This window comes from Synchiropus splendidus, chromosome 7, assembly GCF_027744825.2.
Source record: "Synchiropus splendidus isolate RoL2022-P1 chromosome 7, RoL_Sspl_1.0, whole genome shotgun sequence".
Lineage (NCBI taxonomy): Eukaryota > Metazoa > Chordata > Actinopteri > Syngnathiformes > Callionymidae > Synchiropus > Synchiropus splendidus.
In genome coordinates, this window is record NC_071340.1 from 25,154,220 (window position 1) to 25,181,334 (window position 27,115).

Consider the following 27,115-nt stretch of genomic DNA (forward strand, 5'->3'; position numbering starts at 1 on the left):
AGAATGCAAATGATTATGTCCCAAAACCAGAAATTAAGATTTTAATTTACATCTATATTATTAACGTTTTGCTACATTTAGAAATAAGGAGTGATGAAGACATCTTTCAAATGCAAAAGCTGAAGACCAGCATAGGCTCGAAGAGAGCAGAAGATACACGGCACGACCTTAAATCCCCTTGGAACAATAATCTTACAGACCTCTATGCCTCCAAATGCCTGACTCATCATCTTTATTAAAACGCGTGTGTGAAGGAAATATCCAAAAATCTCATGCTGTAAAAAAATGCACCACTGAAACGTTTAATCAAATTTGGTTTCCTCCTGAAGATGAAAAGAGGTTCTAGGCAGAGGAGATGAAAGCTCTGTAAAGGCTAAGGCAGGTAGAACTTCAGGCGACTCTTTGAAAGAGTGAAGACGGAAGGAGGACCAAGGGCAGAGACAGATTCTCCAAAAGCTGAATGTCAACAAGTTAATTAAATTGTGAAGATTGAATCTCACAGCGACCAAGTCTTTGTTTAATACCATTAGCGACACAAGACATTGCCAAAACAGAACACAATGCAAAGCAGCAGAAATTTAAGTGATTGTACAAATGACCCAGAATAGAAGGATACATCGATAGCATCAAGGTCTGAGAGTGAAGAAGAGAAGAAGGAAAAAGAAGAGGAGGAAGAAGAATATTATTAATTAAAAAATAAAAAAAGCTTTAATCACAAATAGGATTCAAATTTTCCCGGTAAAGTGCCAAGTACATTATTCATTTTACTCAGCCAGTAAGAAGTAGACTTGGGCCAGATTCGGCAACCTACCGCTTCACATTGACACCAGGCCAAAAGGAAGATGAAGAAGAAGAATGATGATGCTCTCATTACAGAGTTGCATTGTTTTCGCATTATAGTTTGAAACAATCTGCTGACTGGAAGTCAGAGACAGTGGCAAAGTGGCAGCAGAAGCTGCAACAGCAGGAAATACATTTTCAGCCCTCTTCTTCAGAGTGGCTGCCTCTTTATCTCATAATTACCAAAAACGATCTCGCAATTATGTTAAGTCGTCCTTATTACACCAAGAATATCTCATTATTACCGCACAAAGTCCTGTAATAATTAGGAAAGATATGCAATTAGGTGATAATGAGTGAGACGCTACACTCGCTGCTCAGTCAGTCAAACACAGCTCTGTGAAGGACTGCAGTCATGCGATCGCTCAAAAAAATAAAAAAACTGGAATGATGAGGTGATCCAGCAGTCGGTGGAAAAACGTGCGGCGAGATCGTGTCATTTCAAAAGTAGTGTCAGGTGGCGCTGTCTGCAAAGCAGCCATCCACAGAGAGTCAGTCGGCGGAAAATGAAGGATGGGAGATGCATCTTGAAAAAGGAGGGTCACTGCAGGGTCCAGTGGAAAAGGAGAGCTGTGCCGAGTGAAAGGCAGTCAGGAAGAGGGACTGGTGGGAGACTGTGGTTGTAGGATGTAGCTCCTCTCAGTAAAATGTTTATCAGCTTCTAATGCAACTTCCATTAGCGGTAAACAGGAAACTAAGTGCTCACACAAAACCTGACAAACAAGTCATGCTACAAGTCATGCTGCTAGTGAGACCATGTGCGAACCAACCCCAAAACAAAGCAGCATGGAGAGGGTCACGGCAGTGATGGGCTGAAATCCTACAATGACAAAGCATAGATCTTGTGGCCTCAGAAAGTGACGACACTGTTTCACGAAGCCTCACCAGCCCATCACTAGGTTACAGAGACTTGGTGTCGGCAGTGAAACCAAGGCGTGCGTGAAGTGTTCCTCTCAACAACAGATATTTATCTACAAGTAATCTTTCACTCGGTGACAGGAACATCTCATTCTCACTCACTGTCGCACACAAACGAACAAAAATTGATTTGGCAATCTATACACTTATTTTACAGGTATTTAATCACAAGTGCATTCCATGTTGGTATTGGCGACAGACACTTTGCATCATCTTGAGACAGTAGGGCTGTCAAAACAAGATGTAGTCTCTAGCTTTATGTTTATCTTATCAGTAAGACAGGAATGTGGGCTTCAGTGTTTAGCCTATATTGCCCATCCCCATATGACAGCTTGCTACACTTGATGCAGGTAATAGCACCTCGACGATGACTTTCCATGTAGATCAGTTGCTTTTGGTGTGAACATACAGAACATGGCAGCCGCTATCTGTTAGCTCACTATCATTAATCTGATCCCACAGGCTCTTTTCTCAGTGCAGTCGCTCTCAATACAGAAGCAGAGAGACACTCATCAGTGCGACTCATAAAGTGAGTGAATAAATCCCTTAACAGTCGCAGTTGAGAGCAGTAGTAACCTAAAACACATTTAAATGGAACGATCTCGCTAAAAAAAGTGTTGAGTGTTGTCAGAGAGTGTTGAGAGAGGAAGGGGCGAAGGAGAGAGACACGCTCTCATTTCACAGCGTGACGCAGATGAAGCATCAATTCAAACCTTAACTATCAATTGGGGCCTAAAAAGCATTACATAGAATGATTTACAAAAAAAAAGCTCCTCAGTTTACACCAACAAAAATGTATTCAGATTACAGGCACTTTGCAATAAGATAAAACAGCAGTATTTGCTTATAGTGTCAATCGTACATCACATTTCTTCCACACAAATGATTGACACAAACACCCATGCTGTTGGAGTTGCTAAGTGACTGGCTACAATCAAATCTCCATTGATATCACAGGGTCTTTAAACTCCTGCTGTGGTGATGTGAGTCACCATAGCTGCTTTCACCCCAGTTCTGCTTTCATTACGAGATGTAGTCATGATTTGTAGGAACCATTTGGTTCTCAGGACCAGTCTCGCCTTCTAGAGCGCGTTCGCATGGACATAGCACATGGGAGGAGGCTGCTGCATTACAGAATCACTGAGACACACACCCACACAACTAATGTACTGTATATTAGTGAGCGAGGAGGCAGCAGTGTTTGTGTTCTCTTCATCATTTAGAGAGTGATTTTGTGTTTAAAACTGGTTCATTAAAGGCTCAGAAATCGTTACCCTGTGTGTGTGACGTCGTCCGACTGATCACTCTGGAGTAAACTTTTAATCTCCACGCGGTGACACTTTAATTGAGGAACACATATTAACTGTTAATAAGCAAATGACTGCAGAATTTATTATTTAGGGCAAATAATCAGTAATTGCGATGGTGTTTAAATTGAGTTTTTGGTGACCATTCCTGGGTAAATGTGGTCAGACATAATAAGACACTAATACTAGTACTATATTATGATTACTTAATGGCCAATATACACCTAATACACATAGGAATAAAGAGTGCATTTATGGTAATATATGTTCCCTAATCTAAAATGTGTAACAATACATTTATATATAAGTATCCAATTGCAGGCTATGGTTCTTGTTAATACAAGCGAGTCTGTCAGCAGCAGGGCGAGCCACGTCGCTGCTTTGCTGATTTAAAATGAAATTCATTGCGACCAATAATAAACAAAGTGGATGACACAAGTTTAGTTCAGGTCATCACAACGTGAAATGGTGAACTAGCTAACATGGATTTGATGATCCAAGTTAGAGGCACGCAACTGAAAACTCTCGTCAGTATAGAATAAATCCAATACTACTGAGAATCTGTCACTGCTAATGTTACAGACACTATTCCATTAAAAAATGTGTTTTTAAAACCTGATGGTCATGAAGAAAAGTGCTCCAGAATATATAGTGTAGTGGCTCTCAATTGGTGGATTGGGATCCAATCCGGGATAAAAAATGATGTGCTTTTACTTTAATTTAATTTAACTATAATAGAGATCCTTTCCATTAACATATATTGAATGAAGAATACTGCAAAGAGTTCCCTGAGTTGGGTGACAGCTTGTCATTTAGGGGCCAGTCCAGCTTGTTTCCTCAGACATGAGAACTCACCACATCTTTGCGGTCCAGGATATCCAACGCAGTGCTGAGCAGCTGGACACAAGCCTCATGGTCGGGTTTGCTGGAGTGATCGTCCAGTTGCCCGCTCAGCTGGTCGGTGACAAGAGGAAGAAGCACATCCCGACAATCTGTTGTGGCAAAGGAAAGTCTAATGGGTTTGTTTCTTAAACACAGGCTTTTTGTTATTTCTCAAACCAAGCTAAATGCAGTTGTGTAGGACTGAGCCCAGGGGACGTCTACCTGTCTGCCTGAAAAGGTCACTCTCCACCATTTTACACATGCAGCCCAGTTTCTGACGCACAAGCTGAGAGTCCGGAATGCTCTCGATGAACTTGGACAGGAGAATACTGCAAGAGAAAGAAGAGCTTATGGAGGAGCTGTGACTATTCATATGCTGTTCGCACACCGTAATTATCATCACGGCGGATTAATGAGTGCCACACGAGGCGCGGTGATTGTGCAGCAGCAAAATTGGAAATAAGAGCTTTTTACACACACATCAACATACTCGTGGCTTTAGTCGATGGCAATTAACATTTGGAGCAGTGCAAACCCTCCCAGTTACCTGAGTTCCACGGGATCAAACACCGTCTGGATGTCATTAATGATGCTGGGTAGGTATTTCAATATCGCCCCCTGAAAAAGACAGAGAGAAAGGGATCCAATCAGCTCGGCTTTTTCTGAAGTCAAACAAAGCGACGGACTGCCGTGCTGAGATTCCCAACAGAGAAGCCGAGCTGATTTTCCCGTTCATTTGCAGAACATGATTAGAGAATCACAGCGCTGCCACACATGACGTTTGTATTTGTGGAATGTGAAATATGATGGATTCTCATTCCCAACCGTCAACAAAGATACATTGTAGGAGCTCTGCACTGTGATATAGAAAACCTTACAGCAGTGTAAATAACCTTCTCCAGCATGATGCAAGAAGAAGCAACAGAAGGCATCAAGTAGTGTTTCACTGATTTCACGTCCAAAATGATGTCTGTTTTCAAAATTAATTTCACTTGGTTGTTCTCGCAGCACGCGCGTCTCTCGCGATGGGGGGGAGCTGCTGCGGTATTTTGTTAATTTTGACGTGAAAGTCGCTCTGGTCTTGTATTATAGACGATGCCAGGCATGTTTGGAATCGCATCTGAAGCGCAAACTCAAGTGACATGACATGAAGTACAATGGATATTTAAATAGTGAGCTGCTGTGATACGGTGGAACATAAATATCTTATCAACACTGTCATTGCACAAGATCATCTTAGCAGCTAAGACACAACAATGTTGACGAAATCTTAACAAATATCTCCCATGATATTGTGAGTGTGAACAATCACAGAGATTATGAATAACAGCTCTGTTCATTTGTTTCTGTGTTTGGTTACAAACACAACTGCAAAACAGACCACTGTAATTCAACAAAACGTTCATAGCTCATTTGAGTAGCATTGTTAGGAAGGAAAAAGAAGACATTTTGGCTTCATGAAACACATCAGCAGCGAATCACTGTAGTAAATCGTTTCCCTTATGCTCTTTTCTTCTTCACGTCTCTTGTGTCTAAAAGTAGTTCCTCAGCACAACTGCCATCTACTGCTCGTTTGAGCTCATTACACTCGGGATATTTAACATGACAGTTGTTCATTAAATAGAAAATGATTTATGGGTTAATAAAAAAGGAGGGGCAGGATGGATGGATGGGTAGATGGTAGATAGATAGACAGATCATCACCTCAACTAGCAAGTAAAGGATAAAGCTTACGGGGGTAAGCTCATTGAAGTAAGGAGAAGAAAATGAACAAATTATATGAATCTTGTTTTTGAGCTAATCACAGTGCTGAGCCAGATTCTGGATGACATCACATTACTTATGGACAAGTGGAAACGCTGCCCTGGTTTTCTCAGATCTCATCTTTGATCATGATGGTCTTTTAAACTGAGTCTACAACCTTGTCAGTCTCTCCATTTCTTCAGATAAAGTTTCACCTGGAAGCTCGAAACTTGACTCAGAGGAAGCTCAAGGGTGAGTTTCTGTTCCTTTTTAACATCCATCAGCTCCCTCATGGGGATGTCATCAAGAGAGACAGAATAAACTTGATGTATTACTTAAAAACAAAATAGATCTTTGCACCCCAAGGTTCACAGAGCCAAATCCAGAAATCTGACTGACTGAAATCTGGGCTCTCCGTGTAACCTCTGACACGGGATACAGCTTTAACCTAAACAACCAGGCCACATCACAACGGATTTGAAATCCATGCATCGACTACCTGTGCGATTCAGAATCAAATCTAAAGCCCAATGATGGTTCATGGAGTCTCAGTGGTCTTTATTAAGCGGATATGCCTCCACCATAACAGCCCTCTTGAACCCAGCGGGATGTACTTGTCAACAGAGGTCCGACAGATCCAATTCACGAAGAACGCTCCAGAGAAATGCATGTCATCACTAAACCGTTTTGATTCTGATTAAATAAATACATTTCTGGCAGCTTCTTGTGACTGAATTACATGGATGTTTCAAGTATTGATTGGGATTCCTATTGATTCCTTGTGCTACTTCTGACTGAGCTACTTCTCACTGCGAAATTTAAATACACAGCCTGCAGAAATGCAGCGGGTTTGAAGGATACAATCAGCCGTAGCTAGCATCACAGCAGCAACTGTGGAGGCTTTCTAATGATGACTGTTAAAAGATGTCAAAATCCAAAAAGATGAAACAAGGCAGCTCCAGCGCACAACTGTCAACATGATTTTCCATAGCTCTTCCAAAGCCCAAATTTTCACTTCATGCTGTCAGTGGTTACAAAGCTCTATTTGGGAATGAAGCATAGTTACACATCATTTTAAGACACCAAGTCTGGTCTCTGTTGGAATATTGATAACAACAAGAAGCAAAAAAAGACAAGCCGCATCTGAGCATCTGGAGAAGCGGCACTAACCTCCGGGCACGCTGCATCACTGACCTCCACTCTGAGGAAGATCAGCAGCAACAAAGCGGAGGAGCCGATAAGGTGACACACAAACTGGCCACTCTCCTCGACAATTTCAATCTGTCCGGCAGCACCTAAAAGGTCTGCTGTCAACTGCCTGAGTGACTGTGACCTGTGAGACGATCCAGCTTAGCACAGGAGGAACATTTTCCCCACCGACTGTGATCGCCCCCTATAGAGCAAACACAGAATGCAGTCTTTGCACTTCACTCAAGTAGAACAATCCACTGTTCTAACAGACTGTCAAGGACTTTAGGAGGTCCAGAGACCAGAGTTTCCAAAAATTGTTTGGATTGCACATTAATGAATAGCCTGTAGTTCCAACCCCATTTTAAATGCAAAACACACACTAAGGTTGCCAACTACTAAGATCGTGTTGAGCATCCATCCAGATGAATTTTCATCGTCGAACTTAAGATCAGAACACTGCTGATCACATCTGGGATTAAATATGATTGAAGGTGCAGCCTTTCTGATGACCTTTATTAAATGTGTGTTACGTATTTCATTCATTATTCATCATTGTGAATACATTTTAGTTCAGCAGATCATATTCACTGCAACACATGGAACTCTGCTCACAGACTGAATAAAAACTAGAGTAACTCGACTATCATTACCTCCACCAAGGAGCTCATGCTTTCCAATGTCTGAGTTCAAAATAACCGTGGACGGATTTCGATGAAATTTTCAGGATGTTTGTGTACAAAACAAATGAACAAATTTGTGAAACAAATGATTGAATATTTGGAGTGATGCAGATAATTTTGAGGCATCAATCATTCAGTAGACGAGTTATACACACTTTCAATGGCTCTGTGTTCCCATGTGACTAAGCGCTGTGACCACTTTAACCCAGGTTCGATTCCCGCTTAGTTTTAGTTCTTTAAAGGTTTCTTTATTGGCTGAGGTTTGCACTCACTGTGTGCTTTTCCAGTTGTGTTGTCTTAGTTGTGTCACAGACATACAATGAGGCACAGTACTGAGTGATGCAAAGAGCACAGTTTGTGTGCGAGTCTCAGCGCCCTCTACTGTCCATGTAAACATGTGTAACATGATCCGGCGGTAAATTCTGTTATAATCATAAGGCGCTAAAGACAACGGAAAGTAACGACGTATTCCCCACAAATATTCAAAATTGTCTTTCTTTTATAGCGAGAAAGGAATTTGTTTTCGTGCAAAGAGGCTAAAATGCATTGTGATGGCAGCGCTTTTCTCCATACAAGCAACCTGCAAATTTAATCAATCATCTTGTTGCCCTGTCTAAAGAGTGAAGTGAAACTCTATGTCGCACTTCAATGTAGAGAGGTGATTTGACCTATGACCGTGTGACATTTTCTCTTTGAGAAAACAGCAATTGAATGGTTCCTACATTGTCGCGTAAAATGCCGCGCCTGGTGCCTCCTAAAGTTGTCACCATGAAGACAAACTCTTGTTGTTATCAGTTGTTTTACCAGATTCTTTTTCAAATGGGACTTGCATTGTCGGCTTTTCTTTTGCTGCAATTTCAATCAACAGCGCTTCAAAAGACAGTTTCCTTCAAGGTCCATGCATCAAAGGAGGCTGTTAGTCGTACCTTTATTTTCACTCCCTCATCCAGCGGTCTGTCCATGAGGGTGTTGAAAGACAAGAAGAGCGTCCGAATGGAGTTGAAGAACGCGTCTCCGTCCTCGCTGTTTCCATAAAACCTTAAACACAAAACAAATGTTCAGTCAAAGGCTGGTGACCCGCCGGCTGCCGCCGTCACGCTCCTCACCTGAGGAAAAGGACCCTGGACTGGACGATGAACCTGAACAGATACTTGAGAGCCTTGAGGGCAGCGTAGAGTCTCTCGGTCAGAAGAGGCTCCTCAGCATGACCCACATAGTAGTTCAGCACCCTGGTGAGCTTCCTGTGGAGGGACACCAGTACCGAGGCTAATTACGGGGATGGATCAAAGGTAGCACTTTAAATAAACCGCTGTCACAGACTCACATGTAAGCCAAAGTGGCGCTGAAATGCTTGTTGATGTAAGTTTCCAGGACTGGATTAAAGTGCTGGAATTTGATGTCGCCAATGAGAGTGATTATAAAAACCTGGTGATGAAAAGAGAGTCAGAAATATCAAAGCTTTGTGTGATGTGTCGCCACACATATGTCACAGCTGGACGTGCCGCTAATAGGTAACACTTCGCCGAAGACCCACCAGGGCATTAAAGACCAGCGTGTCGTAGGTGTCCTTTTCCGACGTCTCCATCATGATGTTGAACAAGGCGTCAAGCGTGTCTTGCAGGAACTGTGTGGAGACATTAAAAATGGATTTGAACAGCATGAGTGAAAGAGAGCTGCGTCACACAGCTTCACTGCTCACTTTCACGATCTCGCTCCCCTCCACCTCCATCAGCCTCTGCAGGTTCAGGTCCAGTGCTTCAGGGTTGGACCTCCAATTCAAGAGACCAAGGAGGTCGACTAGATAAAGACATCACATGACGTGAGGGGATGCAGTGCAGTACAAGTCACAGCAACAGAAGTAAATTAGCATGAATAAATAAGCGCAAAACATATTTTCTTCGGACTCATCTTTGCTTATCTAAGGTCTAAACGGAACTGACTCACACTTTCCCTTTGATGCTCCTGAGGGAATACTGAAGTCTTTCCAGTCCAACCAAGAGATTCATCTCTCAAGTGAGCCCTGGATTTCCTCTGGGGACAGACTGACACATGAGTGTCCCCCAGAGGAAGGACTTCTTGGAAGGCCTTGTCTCAAACTGTGAAGTTTTGGTCTCTTAAAAAGACTGACCTACTTACAGGTGCACAGAGCCTCAGTAAGGTCACGGCTGGGTCTTGATTGACAAGTGAAGAACAGTAACTTCAGTTCAGCAATTTTTGCTATAGAATTTTGGATTTGTTTCTCAGAATATGCGGCAAAACTGAATTTATCCATAGCTATGAAAGTCCTGTTGACACTGGCAGGAGCTGCGCTGCAGCACCTGGTTGGAGGTGAGGTGAGGAATCTTGAGACGTCATGTGACTGTTCCATACTTATAAATTGTCCTCAAAATAGCAACATTATACATTTAACGAATTGAAATCTTATTTTGGTTGTTTCATAGGTTGCCAGATTTATTTTAATTGATGGCTGTGGTGCCTTTGCAATGAGTTTTGATGTGTAATATCAGTTTAAAGAACAGAGAAAAAGATTAAAAGTGCAACTGAATTTTTCACTGCTGAGCAGCCTGCTGGTCTCTCTTTTTTCTCTCTGAAAACGTATGTATACAATTTGACACAATAATCCAAAACTATCTTTTGAACTACTTCGTCGGACTCTATGAAGTCACTGCAGCTGTGTGCGTTCAGCCATTTTTTGCTGGTTGGAAATGGAATGATTTTGGAGGTGTCTATCGGTTTGTTTGGACTTATGAACACCCTATTGTTTCCCCACTGAGATGCAATAATCCGCAATAATAACCTGCAATAATAATCAATTAAACACACTAAAGCTGAGTTAACTTGTGATTGACAAATTAACACTTTTTGTATCTGTTCTAAATGTAACTTAAAGGAAGAAGAACGCCAGAATAGCTAATAATGCTTTCCTCATGCAAACATTTGTTTACTCCAACAACTCAGCTATAATGCGATTAATTGAGATTAAAAATTGTAATCCATTGCAAGGGCTGATAAATAATGTACATGACGAATGATTTTGGTTAAAATAAATCACTGAGTGGATGCACTTCAATAATACAACATGAAAAGACGCCAATTCAAGTCAGTTTTAGATGAGCCCATTGCGTTTCTGGAGACACTAAGATTTTTTTTAAACATATCTATTTATCTAATCACTTTTTTTTATTGTTCCTGTCACTTAAAAATGAGACCCATAAATGAGCTAAAAATTAATAGAAAAAGAATAAAGTGTTGATGGTGAGGGTGCAGCACTGATGTCAAATTGATCTCAACATTCAGGGAAAGGGATGTAAAACAGGCCTGCGGTACCGTTCTGAGTCAGTTTAGTGGAGCAGGTGAGCGTGGCGATCTGGAAGCTGTCTTTGGTCACAGGGATGACTCCGGAGTGGTGGAACGGCTTCCCCGCCTGCCTCTCCTTCTCCTCCACCTCCCTGTACGTCGCTGGCAAGGTGAGATAAACTTTCGCGTCGTCTGCTTTTTTCACGTCGACCTAAGAAACACACAAAACAGAGAATGGATGGCAGCATATCGACCGGCTGAGATCTAATTTCATAGCTATTGATTGAGGAGAGATTCATGCATACTCCATCTGCCCACAGTCAGCTATTCAAGTCTCAAATCTGAGTGTAATTAAATAAAGGTAATACACTCGACATCACCGGCTCATTTAGAATAAGAATTACATTTCATGGCTTGGCAATATGAAAGTGTCATTTTGAAGATCACCTTATAGACGATGAGTTCATGTCTGCCGTCTCGGAGCGTTGTCCCGTCGCCTCTCATGAGACGGACGAAGGCCATTCCGAAGGGCTTCTCCGATTTGTCCCTTGCTGGAGGATACACAGGCATCTCTATTTACTGCTTTGGATGGATTAAAGGTGTTGTTTATCATACAAATGAGGCCAGCAGACTCACAGTCTTGGGAGGATCTGTGTCGAAACATCACCCGCAGGTGGCAGCGGCACACGTCCTCGATAGGAATGGTCACCTTGAGAGAGATTCCCCAGTCACAATGAGGACTGACAGAGACAACGCTACGTTGGGCTTTCACAAGTGCTTTGACTCAACACACTTGTGAAAGGCAGTGTTTTATTTTCATATTTCACACACTGCGATTCATACAAACATCTCAGGAATTTACTTCTCATTTCCATCATCCAAATAAGGAATGAATATCTTGAGACTGAGACTCTTGATAGATCCTTCAGAAAATTGTATGCACACATTTGCTTCTCAATGAACAGCCTCTACTGTCAGTCAAAATAAATAACTGCTTCCAAAAAGGTTTACCTGGAAACCTCAACAGCTCATGTTCCTCATTCGATAGAATTGAATATTGAATATTGAAAAATAGGTGGTATTGAGTTCACACCCAATCGTCACACCCAGTCTTCATCATTTGAATAGAAAAATATTTCATCAACAAATGAAAACTGATTGCAAACTTCTACTGTCTACTTTTCTGCCAAGTCAAGTCCAATCAAGCTGAGCCCACTCGATGGGACTCTCTGCTCAAAAACCATTTCAATGACACCTCATTTTCAATCAACTGCTCCACCTACTGAGATCTACAAATAAGGGCACTGTTTCATGAAGCCTCATCAGCCCATCACTGGAGAGCATCATGGTGGTGTCACGGTCCCTGACAGTCATAGCATAGTTCTGAAAGAAACTCAAGCTACAAATGTGTAACACCAGTCTTGCAGGAGCCATTGCACTGAAATAGAAAAACTAAGTGACTCATATCAAACAGCTTCCTTCAGACATCTTCCAGAAACCTCTGAAACTCCACCCAGCATTCAGGAGTCACCTCACAGAGAAGAGGTCTTGACTCGCGAGAGCATGCTCTGTGTTTGGCCGGCTCTACCACAGAAGTGTCCCATTTTTCAGCCAGAGTCTGAATTTTCTGGATCGGACAGACCTTCGAGGAGTTACAGTACTTTGAGATTTGCGTGTCATCTCATGTCCAAAATGAAGGGATAAGGGGTTCTGTCTCATCAGTCTACACCCAAGGCAGAAACTAAGCCACCTCTTTTATTTTTGAGAACTTGTGTTTGTTGTTATCAAGAATCCACATTGGTTCACTTTGAACATCGTCAAAATTGTTTCACGGTGTATATCTTTTTTAATTAATAAGGAAGACCCTGGAGGAGAGAGAAGTTAAAGCATGGCAACAGCTAAAGAAGTGAAGAAGCAGCTGCAGAATACTTTTGTGAAATGCTGTTCTCCAAATGGCACTGCAGTGCACGGTTCTTCAGGGCGATTGTAGCAGAGTATTTCACTATTAACCAGGCTGTTGAGTGAAACTCCCGACTAACTGATTCTCACCCTGGACCCTGGTGTCACCCCGACACCTGATGTCTCGCCGACTGAACCCATTTTTGGAGGAGAGGGACTATTCACACAGAACATCTTACCTTCACCGTCTCGTTCCAACATGGCTGCTTCACCTGGTAGTAAATGACAGACTTGTACTCTGAGATCCCATCATAACCGGCTCCAGGAAATATGGCTTTCTATAAAACACAGAGGCATAATCAGCATCCAAGGACGACCTCCTTCAGTCCAGCGCTGACACAGCCGGGCTGCCGGCTTCTTTTAACTTCAAACTTTCATGAGTGAGACCGGACTGGGATGAAGGCGCATGACGAGACATGGCAGACCTTAATAATGAAGGATGATCAGTTGATGTGTCAGCTGACAAGGCTTAACTCCGGTGACCTCTCAGGAGCGAGAGCTATTATTAAGCAGTGAGCAGAGCTGGACATGTCCTGAGACACACATTAGTGATGTTGTGAGGGACAGCGGGCATCCTGGACTTTAGTCTGCAGAGGTCCCTGTGAGGGGAGGCGAGGGACGGGGGGGCAGCGACCTTGACAGAGGCGGTTCACTGCTCTGTGCAGTGGAAAATCAAAGATGTGCATGGAGATCAGAAACATGCCACGTGACCACAGGCTGCCCTAAAAAGCGTGAATAGGAGGATCGGTGACAGATGAGGACGTCAGAAGTGGAAGTAGCTGAGGTGAGTGTTCAGAAAGGTCTAGAGAGTTGGGGGTACCAGGTGGAAGGAGAAGAGAAAGAGAAGAAGAAAATGAAACAGAAAGAAAGAGAACTGAAAACTGAAAAAGGAGAAAAAAAAAATAGGATGAAGAGTAAAAAGGAAAAATAATGTGGAGGACAAGTAGAATTCAAAATGGATGAGGACAAAGCTACTGGAGAAAAGAAAAAGAAACTATAGTTAAAAGAAAACAAGGACAAAAAAACGACACGTTTTGAAAAGAAGAAGCTGAAATGGCATGAAATATTGTTCTTCTCTCTGAAACTAAAATGATTAGGAAAGAGAAGAAAAAATAGAAAAAGAAAGAAATGATGAAAAAGAGAGCGAGGCGTTGTGAACAGAAGAAGACACTCAGAAAAAGAAGTTGAAAGAAGATGAAGAAAAAAAATATTAAAGTGAAAAAGAAAATAAGAACCAAAAAACGAAAAAGAGGAAAAAACAATGAGTGCTGCTCATCTGCTTTGTTCGACAAAGAGTTCTATGTATCGTTGTGCTTTTGGGGCTGAAATGTTTAGAGCCCATCCACACGCTCACTAATAGAATAACTGCAGCAACAACACCTGCACCGCTCCAACTCACCTCCATCGGGTTGCCTTCATCATCATGCACGCTCAGAATAACCTCCACATTTTTAGGAGTTTTCTTCTTGCCACGGTCAAACTCGCCCTGCAGCAATGTCACATAGAAATCATTCCTGACGTTTCCTGGAAAAGGGACAGCCAAAGATCAAGAAGAGTCTATGTAACTGACGGAAGCTTCACTGTTTGTAGGGCAATTATAAGGAACATGACCATGAAGTATGCAAAGCAGTGCCCAGCTCCAAAGACTTGGAGTCACCTGGGAGGATGATTTCTGGGAAGCCCATTTTCCTGACAATGGCAGTGCTGCGGTCGACAAAGTGGGGGTAGTCCTTCCTGACCTGGGCGAGATCCCCCGGGAGCAGCTTCAGAGTCACAAACAGCCCTGCCAGCCAACACAGACAGAAATTCAATGAGGCAGGCACCAAAAAGGAAACACTCCGAGGACCCTCGCACATCATTTCTCCACCTCTAAAGAGGAGGTCAAAACTGGAGCCACCTTTGGAAATCACAGGAGACACACCGACTGTGAGCGCTTGATTTTACCCTGGCCTTTGTGATTGACCTCCCGCGTGGCGATGACTTTGTTGAAGACGGCGGTGAGCGGCTCGTTCTCTCCGATGACTCGTGACGGGATGAGCGGCGACATGATGAGCTGCCTCTGACGGATATAGGTTTCAGTGGCGATCCTGCGAGAGACATTTGGGTTTGAATGGCAGGATTCGGCTGTCAAGAGCTCTGACAGAAGACACATAAATGGACAGATTTGGGAGTAAAATGTCCCTCGTGACATGAAAAAGCCAACACCGCCAGAGGTAGGAAAGAATGCACAAGACTTATCCAACTATATTCTGCTGACACTCCGTGGGATTGCAAATGAGCCAGGCCATGTATAAAACACATCAACACAAAATACTATTTTTTTCTCACAAAGTAACGGAAGAATGGACTTCGATTAAATCTTCCGCAAATTGTATCACTGGAAGATTCAGAAGCAAAAGCTCTCTATCTTCTTCTACTGCTTGTTGTGCAAGCAAGTTCTGAGACCCTGCTGCCACCTGCTGTCCGTTTAGGCTCATGACTATCAATCATGCCGTTAATGCTCAAAGTGCTATCAAGTCATACAGAACAGAGCGGTGATATTGGGATTTGGAATTTCATGAGTGTTTGAGTGTTCATGAGTAGATCCGAGTCAGCATCATTGTATTTTACTCTGTAAACAGAGAAAAATATATATTAAAAAATCATTTATTCATTTTCATTTTTGTTATCAGTAATCATCAGATAGTATTTTTCATTTTCTTTTTTCTCATTTTAAACATATTTTTCACTGACTATTTATGGATTTTTTTCCTAATATTGTGACGTTAAAAATTGCATTGCAATGATCAAAATCTATATGTATACAAAAAAATAACAGACTATGGAAGCTCAACTGAAAAACAGAGCAAAAAAAAGAAAATCTAATGAAGAAAACAACATTAAAAAATAGCAAAAAGCACTATATTTTAACATATAAATATATATATTTATATTTAGATATTTACAGTCAGATCAAATGTAAGAAAAATAGAAAGGAAATATAATAAGAAGAGAGAAAGTATTGAAGACAAAAGACATTGAAGATAGAAGAATGAAGAGATAGAGAATGAAAAAACACAGCTGGAGCGAGTCAAAGAGCTTGATGAGACAAAGAGGTTCCCCAATAACCAGGTGACTTTTACAGCTTCTGTATAATAACTGGAGTTTATGTGGCTGCGGTGCACTTTGGTTAAACCATTTTACAGGCAGCCATATGATGGTGGATGAGCCACCTCTTCCGGGACGACAGATGGGAGGTCCAAACTCGTTCTGACATGAGAGTGGGACCGTATTTCGAGTGAGAGCCAAGTGTGCCAGCTGGTCTAATCTTAGTCAGCATTAGCTGCAGAAGTTCACAGTACCGTAATTTAGGTCACGCTGTTGATTTCTTGCCTGTGAGCAATGGGACTCTTCACAATTGAATTCTTCAAAACAATAAAATGTTTTTTGGGACAACACACGGGGAATTCATTGAAGGACTAGTTCAATCACATAGGTGAGGTGGTCTCACAGAGCTGACCACTTAGGCTCCAGACTGTCCCGGGTCATTCCCGGACTGTAACATGCTACTTTTTTCCTCGTGGTCTGAACCCTGCAGCTCATACAACAACACAGCTCGAATGTATTTCAGACATGATATATATCCAATATTCTGTATATTAGTCAGTCCATCACAGGGCATGCACGCACGCACGCACATACACACACACCCTAGGGGCAATTTTAGAATGCCCAATTAACCTACTGAGTCTTTGGACTGTGGGAGGAAACCGGAGAGAACCCGGCGAAAACCCATACGCATTATATATATATATATATATATATATATATATATATATATATATATATATATATATATAATGCCATGAAAACAGAAAAAAAAAAAAAATTCTAAATACAATAGAAAATATTTGAGCAACAAAAATAAGAAAGTTAGATGGTGTCATTCAGAGATAGCTTAATGTGCCTATCAAGACAACTACAGACTCTGCATTGCCAAACACCTTCACGTACAACTACATCAAAAACTGCTGTGCACTCATGCAGCTCATTTCTAACCCTCATCAGAATGAGGGTTTTCAGAATGTTGTGTTCCTCATGTAATGTGCATGAATTTTGTTACTGTCGCGTTGAGTTCCATGGTGTCAATGTGACAGTAACAGTTCCATGGTGTTCTTTTTTTCTGCAGTGGTGGCAACATTTCCGACTTTTATATTTCATCTTGGGTCAGGAGGAATTTGATAAATACATTTCAAATTTACAGGTGGTGTGTTTTCAATGGAGTTCTGTGTTGGCGTATTTAGTACAATGCATATCATAAAACTGACAAATCTGACACGTTTTCATGCATATATCATCATTCCTTTGCTCTCAGCTGCTGGACCCAACCAAAATATTAATGAGGCACCTAAATTCACGTGCCACTAAACATCTTTGCTGGCATTAGCAATAAGATGTCCTCATTTTGTGGGGTTGAAATGTGGTCAGGCTGAAGTCTGGGACTTGTGAAGCCAGGTGAAACACCAGCCACGGTGATGGATGCCCTGGTTTCTACGCACACAGACCATGTTGCCAGCCTTGTTCATCACTGACTTCTGTCAGACAGCAACAGGCTTCTGCCAGACTGGCCTGTAAATCGCGGGCGATATCTTGATGGCTTTCATTTGTGGGAGTGTAGAACATATTTCTCTTCAATCGCAGGATTGGCTCTGAATAAATGTGTCAAATCAGTCTCGGATTTTTTGATGAAAGCAGGAACTGAGTTTCTCTGAAACACTAAACTGACACAATGAGGGGAGATAGTGAATCATTTGAAAATGATTTCATGAGAAAACTGCCACATCCATTTGCTTCTTTACTTCAACCAGTGCCAAGCAACAGGCAACCAGAGGCACGATCGATCCTGGGCGAGCCGGAAACCTGCTGCGAGAATGGGATATTTAATGGCACCGGGACACTCAAAACTCAAGCAATCCTGGAAGATGCGAGCCAGGAAAAGAAGAAAGATATTACTGCAATTACATTTATGCTTTGTTTTATTGCCAGTTAAATTTCAATTTGACGCTGTATCTGAGTGTTTCTGAAGCGAAATGAGCGGGAAGCTGTCCAGAAAATTCCCTAATAAACAAAAGTACCAAAACAAAGTAAATTAGAAAAAAAGAAATAAAACACTCTAATACACATTTATATTTACAAATGACAATTTTAGGATCATATGTAATATATAATTGAATGCATATCACTGGAAGGTGCTTCCTCGACCAATCCTTATGCATGAGTGGATGAAAACATGACAATAAACACCTTATTGGCTCTGACTCTTGATGACCTTCTGCACAAGAAGGCTCCACAAGCTGCTTGATTAAGGAGACCTTCTCAGTGCTTTTGCACCAGATCTTTGGAAGGAAACCACATCCACCTGGTATTAAGCAGGGGTTGCCGATCCTGCCGACACCACGGTGAAGCTGTCAGCAGCAACACAGTGCCGACTGAAGCACACCAGGCCGGTTGGAGAGACACTTGGGGGCCCATTTCACTGAGTCAAACCAAAGGGTTCTGATCTTCTTTGAGAGGGTGGGAGGGACTATGACATTGACACCTACAAAAACTCCACCCACACTTTCACAAGTACGTCAAGGTGGCGAGGAGGGTGTTGACGAGACGTCAAGCCTTCTGTTTGGTCTGGCAAGCAAACTGGCGAGCGTCAAATGTGCTGTGCAGGGAGGAGGAGATCAAGTGCTTTATCCGGCTCTCAACCCTTTTCCTCATTGGAGCTACTGGATGAAAGTTACTGAGGCATGATGGAGAGTCATTTTTCTGAACCTCTGGAGCATAAGATGTATTAAAATGAAGGAAACTCATTAGCACTGGATGCAAGGCCACGTCCAGCACCTTTAACAGGTGATGTATTAAGTATATAACAGTACCATCATATGTGATGTATGGTGCTGATAACATTCAGCCCCAGAAAGTAGTTTTTGGAGAAAAAGAAACGGCCATATTGTATGTGGACAGTTGGCTTGTGTCTACAATTATTGCTATTATTATCGTCATCATATCATAGTTTCAAAGCAGAGTCTCAGTGAGATGCCTACTGCCTGCTGGGAACTAGTCGATTGAAGATTGGCTACAGAGAGAGAGATTTTTTTCTTCAAATTTTGAAAGAATGTTTTATATTTTTGTTAACATTCCTACCATCTCATTTTCACTGAAATTGGTCTGAAGTTATTCTGTCTATGGAGACAGAGGAGGTGGTGTGTCTAAACGCGGCTTATGAAATGATGATGTATCACTTTGGTGTGAGGAGGCAGAGTCCAAGGAGGATAATCCACTTTCTTATTTGTTCCCACCATTATCATCTTGGCTTTGATCACACAATGCATGGGAGGTGTTGTACACATTTATACACGTACAACAAGTGCGACCTGATACCGACTGTGATTACCCCATGGTGCGGTTGAGGTTAAGCATCTAAATAACCTACAAAACTAACCGTACACTCCACTGGCCATAGAATGCAGTAATCACCACCTGCTCTACCAAACAACAGGCACAAGAGGAGTCTACTGGCCCATACGAATGGGTGATATGTACTGGAAAAATAACCAGTTAACAGCTGTATCAGGAGCTGCCCCCATGTATATTGGACATGGCCGTTTTTTCCAATGTTCTGTCTACATGCCAACGATATTACACATGTATTATACTTAATTGTCTACCTGCATTACTATTTAGCGAATGTTGAGCCCTTAAGCCAAGCAGTAGCCTGTGGCTCACTGTATTGAGGGTGAGTAATCCTCCTTCAAGTCCTTAGGTTGGAGTCGAGGCATGTTTCAGTTCAAGTCAGCTCAGATTCATGTTTAGTTCACTGGTGGCTTTCACATTTTGGGGTGGACGGTTTTTGCTGGGCTTAGTTTTAAGCACCAGGTTTTGCAGAACCGGTCTAGTTTGGCACGATCTTCTGTAAGCACCCGTACAAGTGGCTCAAAGCCTGGCGCTTGGAAAGCCAAGCAGAAGTCGTCTGCATCGATGAATTGGCGAGATTTTGTAGTGGACCGGTTGTTTATGGTTGAACAAGTTTACCTGCATTCATTTATTTTAACATTTAGACTGTGCACTGACACAGTCAATAAGGAGCGAGCCCAGAGAAGTGTTTGCAGCTGAAGACGTCCTAAAAGCTCCTATTGACTTGATAGAAACTAATTACAAGAGCAGGATAACTGCAGACAGCAATCTTCTAACAGGACTGTTATTGGCTTTCACAGCAGGATCTATCTCCATAGACATTAAGTCCAACAAGAGAACATTTGCCGTCTTCTACACAGGAGGGCCTCGTGGAACCATGGCCACTCTAAAAGCAGAAGTCTGGTTTTGATTTTATGAAACACATAATTCTTTTTCATGCTGGACTCCAACGACAACATCTGCAAAAGATGTGAAGATTTTTTTAAACAAGCTGGCATCTCTGAAACCATTCACCAATACTCAATTTGAGCATCAATTCTTGCATATTTATACATATAGCAACTGCTTCAATATTCTCTTTCACGAGTTCATTGCTGGAGAGCAACAACATGGATGGCAATAAAGGGGACTTGACTTAAACTCAGCTATCACAATTAGGAAGATGAACTACTGTGTTTTTATTCTGTGTAGACAAAAAAGAAAAAAATATTTCCTGATGTGCTAACATAAATCCTGCATCGTGATAAAGACAACTGTGAAGTTTGAATTGGATGAAACACCGGCGCCCCTTCTGAGGGGCGAGTACTCAATCCGATCTTTCTTTGCACGGTCCAATATCGATTCATCAACTCTCCAAATTGATTTTTTGTCTTTTCTACCACATGCAGTCCGGCTTGTAGTTTGAACAAGAATGTTAACATTTTAAAACGCACCAAGCTCCTGGGATCTTCTAATATTTGCAGCATTAGCATTAAGAATGCCTTCCAATCTCTTCACTCCAGAATAAGGGTAACCAAATATATAAACTAGCATGGCTGAGAAGTCAATACAAAAGTGAATACTGAAGCGTTGGTGAAAAAAAAAAAAAAAATCTAGATTTTAAAAACGGATTTGACATCAAAGGTCACTAAGAAGGGCTTGTTCTATTCCTGCTGACTCTCATGAAGACAGAAACTAAAGTTGTATGGGTTTGATTTGGTCCTGCTCTAGGGGCCTCTTCCTCCCAGAATCTCCAAACACATTATCATCTTCATCCACCCACTTGTGCGATGGAGACGGAGCCTTAAAGCTCATCTATGACAGCGTCTAACACTGAAGACTGTGAAGGGTTGTTGTGGTTTTTTTTTTTTTTTTCATTTTCACGTCCTTGAAACGCAATGCATAAATAGTAGAATAGGTTCTCTGTGAATATTTCATTTAACATACCAAACAAAGTTGCAAATCACATTCAATTATTCATGGTAATATGTGTCACATTATAGCACGGCACTCAAGTGACAAAAGTGTGACAATATCAGAACACTCACTGTTGAAAGGGGATGAAATGCTGCTTGTCCTCGTCGTCAGTCTTGCCATGGGCGATATCTGTTATATCCATCACTGCAGGGAGAAGGATATGAGGATCATCATCGCCAGGGAAAGCAGGACAGAACACTGTAATTATCTCATTCATTTTGGCAGCACCACTGATGAAAAACAAACCCAAAAAGATGTATGGACGAGGAGCTAGAGTGCCAGCAAAACAACAAGTGCAACAGAGGTTTATGTCGACTGAAATAATGGGTGTTCAACAGTAGACAAGGGGTCATTTGAATACAAAAATTTTGAATACAAGTGATTGATAAATGGCAAATGGACGGTCACTTATCAGCCATTCAAAACAATGGAAGCTTTAGCCTAGCAGTGTCGCTATCTAAAACAACGCTACATGTTCTTTGATGCTTTTTGAAATTTCTGATTATTTAACTAATTTATTTAACTGATTATTTTTTGCAGTTTAAGGCGTCATTTTTATTTTTCAGACTATAAGTCACTCCAGTGTATACGTTGCTCAGTCAAAAAAAAAGACCAAAAAAAAACATACACAACCATTTGTATTAATCATTCCCAACTTGAACTGTGACATAGAACAGAATGAACTGAGCCCACTAAGAAACAAGGAAGCAATGGGTGGAATTTTTAACATTTGCTGCACTGATGACAGTAAAAATACTAGCTTTCAATCATTAGAAGTGAATAATAATCACTTACATGCAGGCGCCCTTACATGATCCCTTCAGGTGTCAGGTGTGTACACGCAAACTTTAGTTCCACAAGCAGCGGCAGTGTTTTTTTCCATTTGTTTGTTGTTGTTGTTCGCTTTTTTTGTTTTGTTTTTGTTTTATAAATTTGGCTGCCACTAGTCTCTTAAAAATACAACAGTAACATTAGCTAAGCTACTAATATTCGTCCCACCCTCCGTCAAACCTGAACCTCCTGAATCGTATTAAAAAAGATTGTGTTTTGACTTGTGCCTTTCCATTTTATCTCATACTTTAACAGACAATCCTATTCTGAGGCGTTTTTCAGTCTACCTTTTCCACAGCTGTCCTGCAAATGCTTGAGAGGAGCCTGGGGAGGGCTTCTCACTAAGAGCAATCCACACAGCGTTATACTTGAAGTGTCTTTTATTTCTACCGAAGAATGACTGGAATTTTCTGCTAAATGTTCCATCTAGCTCTGGTTTCAGTCCATTTGCTGGAACACTGAAGCAAACCATTTTCATCAAATCCACTAATCACTTGACCAAAACACACGAGAGAAAAAAAAAACCTGTGACTAAAACCAATTTCCAGAGCCTGTCGCCCAGGCAGAGCTAAGACATTTTCTAGGTCAGAAAACAGGTGTTCCCATTTCATTTTTGCACTTCAACAAAACTGTTCATGCGACTGCAGCGCTGCAACCAAATGGAATTCTTCATGGCTGAGAGATTGTATTGCATTAACAAATATTAAAAAGGTACAATGGCTGCTTACCAGCCACACCGAACGGCCGCCGCAGCCCTCCAGTGTGTTTCTTGCCCTCTTTAAGTTCCATGCTGCCAACGCGGATGATCTGACACACCAGGAAAAGTCGCGGCCTCATCAGGTCACCGCTGCTGAGATCCTGAAAACCAACAGAATTACTTTCACAATAAAAGAGTGGACTATTCCACCACAACGGTTGAGCAAATAGAAAATAAGCCCCGGGGAGAAATGCCAGTGGAAACAGTGGAAGCTCTGCGAGAGAAATGCAAATGTTTAATGAAAGAAATCTAAATGAGGAACGTTTGCTTTGAGTGTTCCCCGTTCGACGATAATCGTTCTGCTTGTCATTACGGCCACACAGCATCTCATTTCAGCATTTGTTCTGTTGTTATTGCGATGCCGCTTTGAAATCCCCCCACCATCGTCAGTATTGTGGCACTGTCATTGATGTATTATTGACATCATTGTTGAGACATTGATGCGTCACCTGTCTTTCTCTCTGCAGACAAAGGTACGTGTGGGACGCTTCTGCGTGGTGCGCAGTATACTTCAGATTCTTCCCTGCAGCCCCTCGTCTTTCTACATCCAAACACTTACTACATAATGGTGTGCAGTTCAGAGTTAGATTATTCTTCATTTGCAATTGCAGATGACTGGGATGTAAGATTAAATGAACATAAATTGTTTTATTCCATTGCCACAGAACAATTCATACCACAAATTTTTCAGCAGGGTTTTTTTAATAATCCCCAAATTTCCTACAATTTGAGGTCCAAGTTTTCTGCTGTTCTAATCGAGGCCAGAATACGTTCTTTGAAGTCAGCAGATGTGAGCATTATTTAACAATGGACAGATCAAATGAAAGTCACAGGTCGAATCAGACACCAAGATTTTGGGCTACATGAGTTTTGTTTCTGGACGTGGGAGGCTGCATGAGAGACACTATGAGAGGTGGGTGAAGGAAAGACTAGTACTTCTATTTTTGACTGGTTTAAGGAAATTTTGCGCCATCCAACTGGTGACATCATCAAGCCATGCTAGATCAGCTGCAGCTGATTTCCTTTCTGGACAAGTAAACGTGTTGTCCACATAGAAGTGGAAAGCTCCTTTGGGACGCGGGACTGGCCAACAGGGAGCAAGTAGATGGAAAACAGAAGGACGCCTGAAATAGAACCTTGTGGAACGCCATAGTTAAATTTAGCTGTGAATGAATAGATGTTCCACATGGTGACTGAAGATATGACTGAGACCAACTCAGCGGCATCTTTGATTCCCACCCTGCAGAGAAGGACTTTCAATGGCTCTAACTGTCACCCTTGACTGGTGGTCTATCTCCACCCCACCTATATGACCCCTCTGGCAGGTGGCGGAACCACCCACATGGACTTTCTAATCCCTTTTGAATATGAGGATTCCATGCCTTGACGTAATATATATTTAATGGAGAACAACAGCCAAATGTCAGCAGAACCTCAGCAGATAAAACCAATTACCTCTCACAGAAGAACATAAAACACAGCAGAAACACAAAGACACGTGACCAAGCCACAGTCTGGATTTTAGCCTTCCTCTCAAAACTTTTACTGAATCAGGAGCTTTTCAAGGAGCACACTGTCATCTTTGTCACACATTTCCAGCTGCGTGCTGCAAATCTGGGACCCTGGGAATAGGAAGTTAGAATCCACTTACCGTGAATAGGGCAGGCAGGTTGTTGAGTTTTTCGATTTCTTTGGGCATCCCGGTGCTGTCCCACCGCACCAGGAAGTTCTCACTGCAGGTAGAACGAGAAGTCTCGTTAGTGCTAACACATTACACTGTTTAATCATTGCTTTAAACTACAACATGAAGACGACTTAAGTGAAGGAAAAAAATGAACCAAACTAAGGATTAACATGAAAGTCTTCGGTTAAATCCCACCATACTGTTTTCCCTGTTCACAAACAACTTGATTAGTCTTTTAATGTCATTTTAGTGGCGTTCATTATTCAAGCCGCCCCCGTTTTACCCCTAATTTAGAATATAGATTGAACATTTGGACTCCACGAAGCAGGAAAAGAAGCAGCTTAGCGCGGCCTCAAACCAGCAGCCTTCCAGCTTGTGGTGTTAATTTAAAACCGTGGTAAAGCCGCTCCATCAGAGCTGTGTGTGTGGGGTGATGTGACAAAGAATGCACAACCTCCAGACATAATTATTATTCCCTGTGCATGTCACATAACTTCCTGTAATTATTTTCCTCACTTTGAAACTTTTGTTGAAGGTGGTACTTAAGCAACATTAGGGGCAGCAGAGAAAGCGGAGGTACCAAGGTTCCAGGTCAGTAATAGCATCTAATGGCGTTTCAAAAGACTTGATTTTATGGACCTGCGTGTGGTGAGAGTCAAATACTAAATCTGGACATCAGTGAGATTAAAAAGAGGATGGATGGCAGCCGACCTCTTGTCCCAATTCTACAGCACCTCTTCAATCCAAGGTTCGGACAGACCTTCTGCTTTGAAGCACCTGACTGGGACGCCCCACAGTGGGCCTAGAGGAGATCCTCATCGCATCTGTTCAACCTTTCAATAAAGCCAGCACATCTGAGCTGCGTGTCAGGACCTGGACTGAACCAAAGTGGAGGCGGAAAGATGCTTCTCTTTCATCAAACAAGGAGAACTCCAGGCTCAGAGGCGGCAAGCCCACACCGGTTCATCGTCTCCCATGTGGTTCAGTGTCGCGGAAGTTAAGTTGTGAGAGTGAAACAGAAAGCTGTGAGGGCCAGAGAGGGACAGCAAAACTGGCCTGTAAAGTCAAAAACTATGTGCTCAGGGACATGTGGGCTGGGATTCAAAGCAATCTGAAGTAATGCTGTGCAACAATATTGAAAATCCAGACATTTTAGAAAAAATAAAATAAAAACAAATAAGCAGGTCCAAGAGTCACATCCTGGATTTAACAGTGTATTTATAAAAGCATCCTCGGGCTGCAACGACTACAATAGAGTAGTAAATTAGTCGCAGATGAATTCATTAGTTGATTAGTAGTTGCAACATTATTATTCTCTAAGCACAATCCAAATGGAGATGGAGAAATGGCTGAGATCACAGGTTCATCACAACCCAAAACATCAGCGGTAGGAGGCCATTTCCAAAAGGACTCAATATAGGTCACATCTAAGGATACAAACCTTTTACTCCACAATGTGAACAATAAAATCCTAAATCTAAAGTTTCAAAATAACCTTTATCCAATTTAACTTCATTCATTTCAACGGAACGTTTCAATAAACCAGTAGAACATGGAAGCACTGAATCGAAGAGCGCTGAGCTTTTCTGGTTACTGTTTTGCCATCTCACTGTTCTCGGAAGTGCCGCCTTGTCACCCCAGAATTCGATTTTGGTTTCACAGTTTTTGCAGCTACATCTCCTCAACACCTCTGGGACCCAGATCACCTCACAGGCTGAGGCAGCCCCCTTTCATGCAGCAATTAAACTCGGACTTTTCTCAGAAGTGGGGGTCTCCTTGAGGCGGGGTGCGAAAACTAAATTGCTTCTCCAAGTAGTGAAAACGTGTTAATGCGATGGACCGGTCACCCTACCGATCACCCTCTCAGCCACTGTCCCATGTGTCAATTCAGCTGCTTCATCATTTTACTGTTACCCCAGGCTCACACCAAAAGAAACTTCTGTACCACATGGTGTCATAAGGTGGCTCTCTTAATTACAATGATTGTAAAATCCTCCTCATGCTGTTCTTCTTTATTGAGTGATTTCATTCTGCAGGAGGCCAGACAGAATGCAGTGGCAGTGTGACACAAACAATGCAAGATCAGTGGCACTTTTTAAGGGAGGTTTCTTGGCCAGTCTGATCCCTGTTTGCGACACGCTTGTTTTGTATTCAACAAATTCTCCTTTCTTTTTGGCGAATTAATATTGCATTTTTGTTGAAATATTTGTGTTGTTTATTTTGTTTATATGCAAGTGCTTAATATGTAATGCGTAACTAAATGTACTAGTCTGAATCACTTCACTCCTTGTCTCTTGTGTCTTAGTACCAAGTGAACTGTCTTCAGTCTGACAGCTCGGTGCCTGTACCACTGGCTCTGGCATCACGTTGACACTTCAAGTGCAGCATGTGATTCAAAGTCTACAAATAATGCCATATTTTTAAAAGTTTACAGGATAAGAAATATTTTTCTGAACAGACTTCCAGCATTTATGACCCCCTCAAATCCAACTTGACCATGTCGGTGCAGCAGTTTGCAAGGCAACAGCATGGATTTGGAGTGAGTACTCCAATGCGTGCTCTACACTACAATGTGTGCTCTGACTGTGTTTGGTGTGTGTCCAGTGTTAGCGTACTAGGACCACAC

The 27,115-nt window shown here is 42.0% G+C and overlaps 1 protein-coding gene across 1 annotated transcript in view; it reads right to left on the minus strand.

Annotated features, from left to right (window-relative positions):
- The window catches only part of dock5 (dedicator of cytokinesis 5), a 69,281-nt gene that overhangs the window by 30,392 nt on the left and 11,774 nt on the right, over positions 1-27,115 (minus strand). Inside the window, exons 9-26 of the mRNA XM_053870241.1 lie at positions 24,457-24,538; positions 22,777-22,906; positions 21,289-21,361; positions 14,762-14,904; positions 14,475-14,600; positions 14,217-14,341; positions 12,997-13,095; positions 11,495-11,567; positions 11,306-11,409; positions 10,889-11,069; positions 9,261-9,358; positions 9,096-9,185; positions 8,886-8,986; positions 8,668-8,802; positions 8,488-8,599; positions 4,495-4,565; positions 4,170-4,276; positions 3,921-4,057 (exon numbers count right to left, since the gene is read on the minus strand). Coding sequence (XP_053726216.1) covers positions 3,921-4,057; positions 4,170-4,276; positions 4,495-4,565; positions 8,488-8,599; positions 8,668-8,802; positions 8,886-8,986; positions 9,096-9,185; positions 9,261-9,358; positions 10,889-11,069; positions 11,306-11,409; positions 11,495-11,567; positions 12,997-13,095; positions 14,217-14,341; positions 14,475-14,600; positions 14,762-14,904; positions 21,289-21,361; positions 22,777-22,906; positions 24,457-24,538 — 1,987 coding nt within the window. The remainder of the gene's footprint in view (positions 1-3,920; positions 4,058-4,169; positions 4,277-4,494; positions 4,566-8,487; positions 8,600-8,667; positions 8,803-8,885; positions 8,987-9,095; positions 9,186-9,260; positions 9,359-10,888; positions 11,070-11,305; positions 11,410-11,494; positions 11,568-12,996; positions 13,096-14,216; positions 14,342-14,474; positions 14,601-14,761; positions 14,905-21,288; positions 21,362-22,776; positions 22,907-24,456; positions 24,539-27,115) is intronic.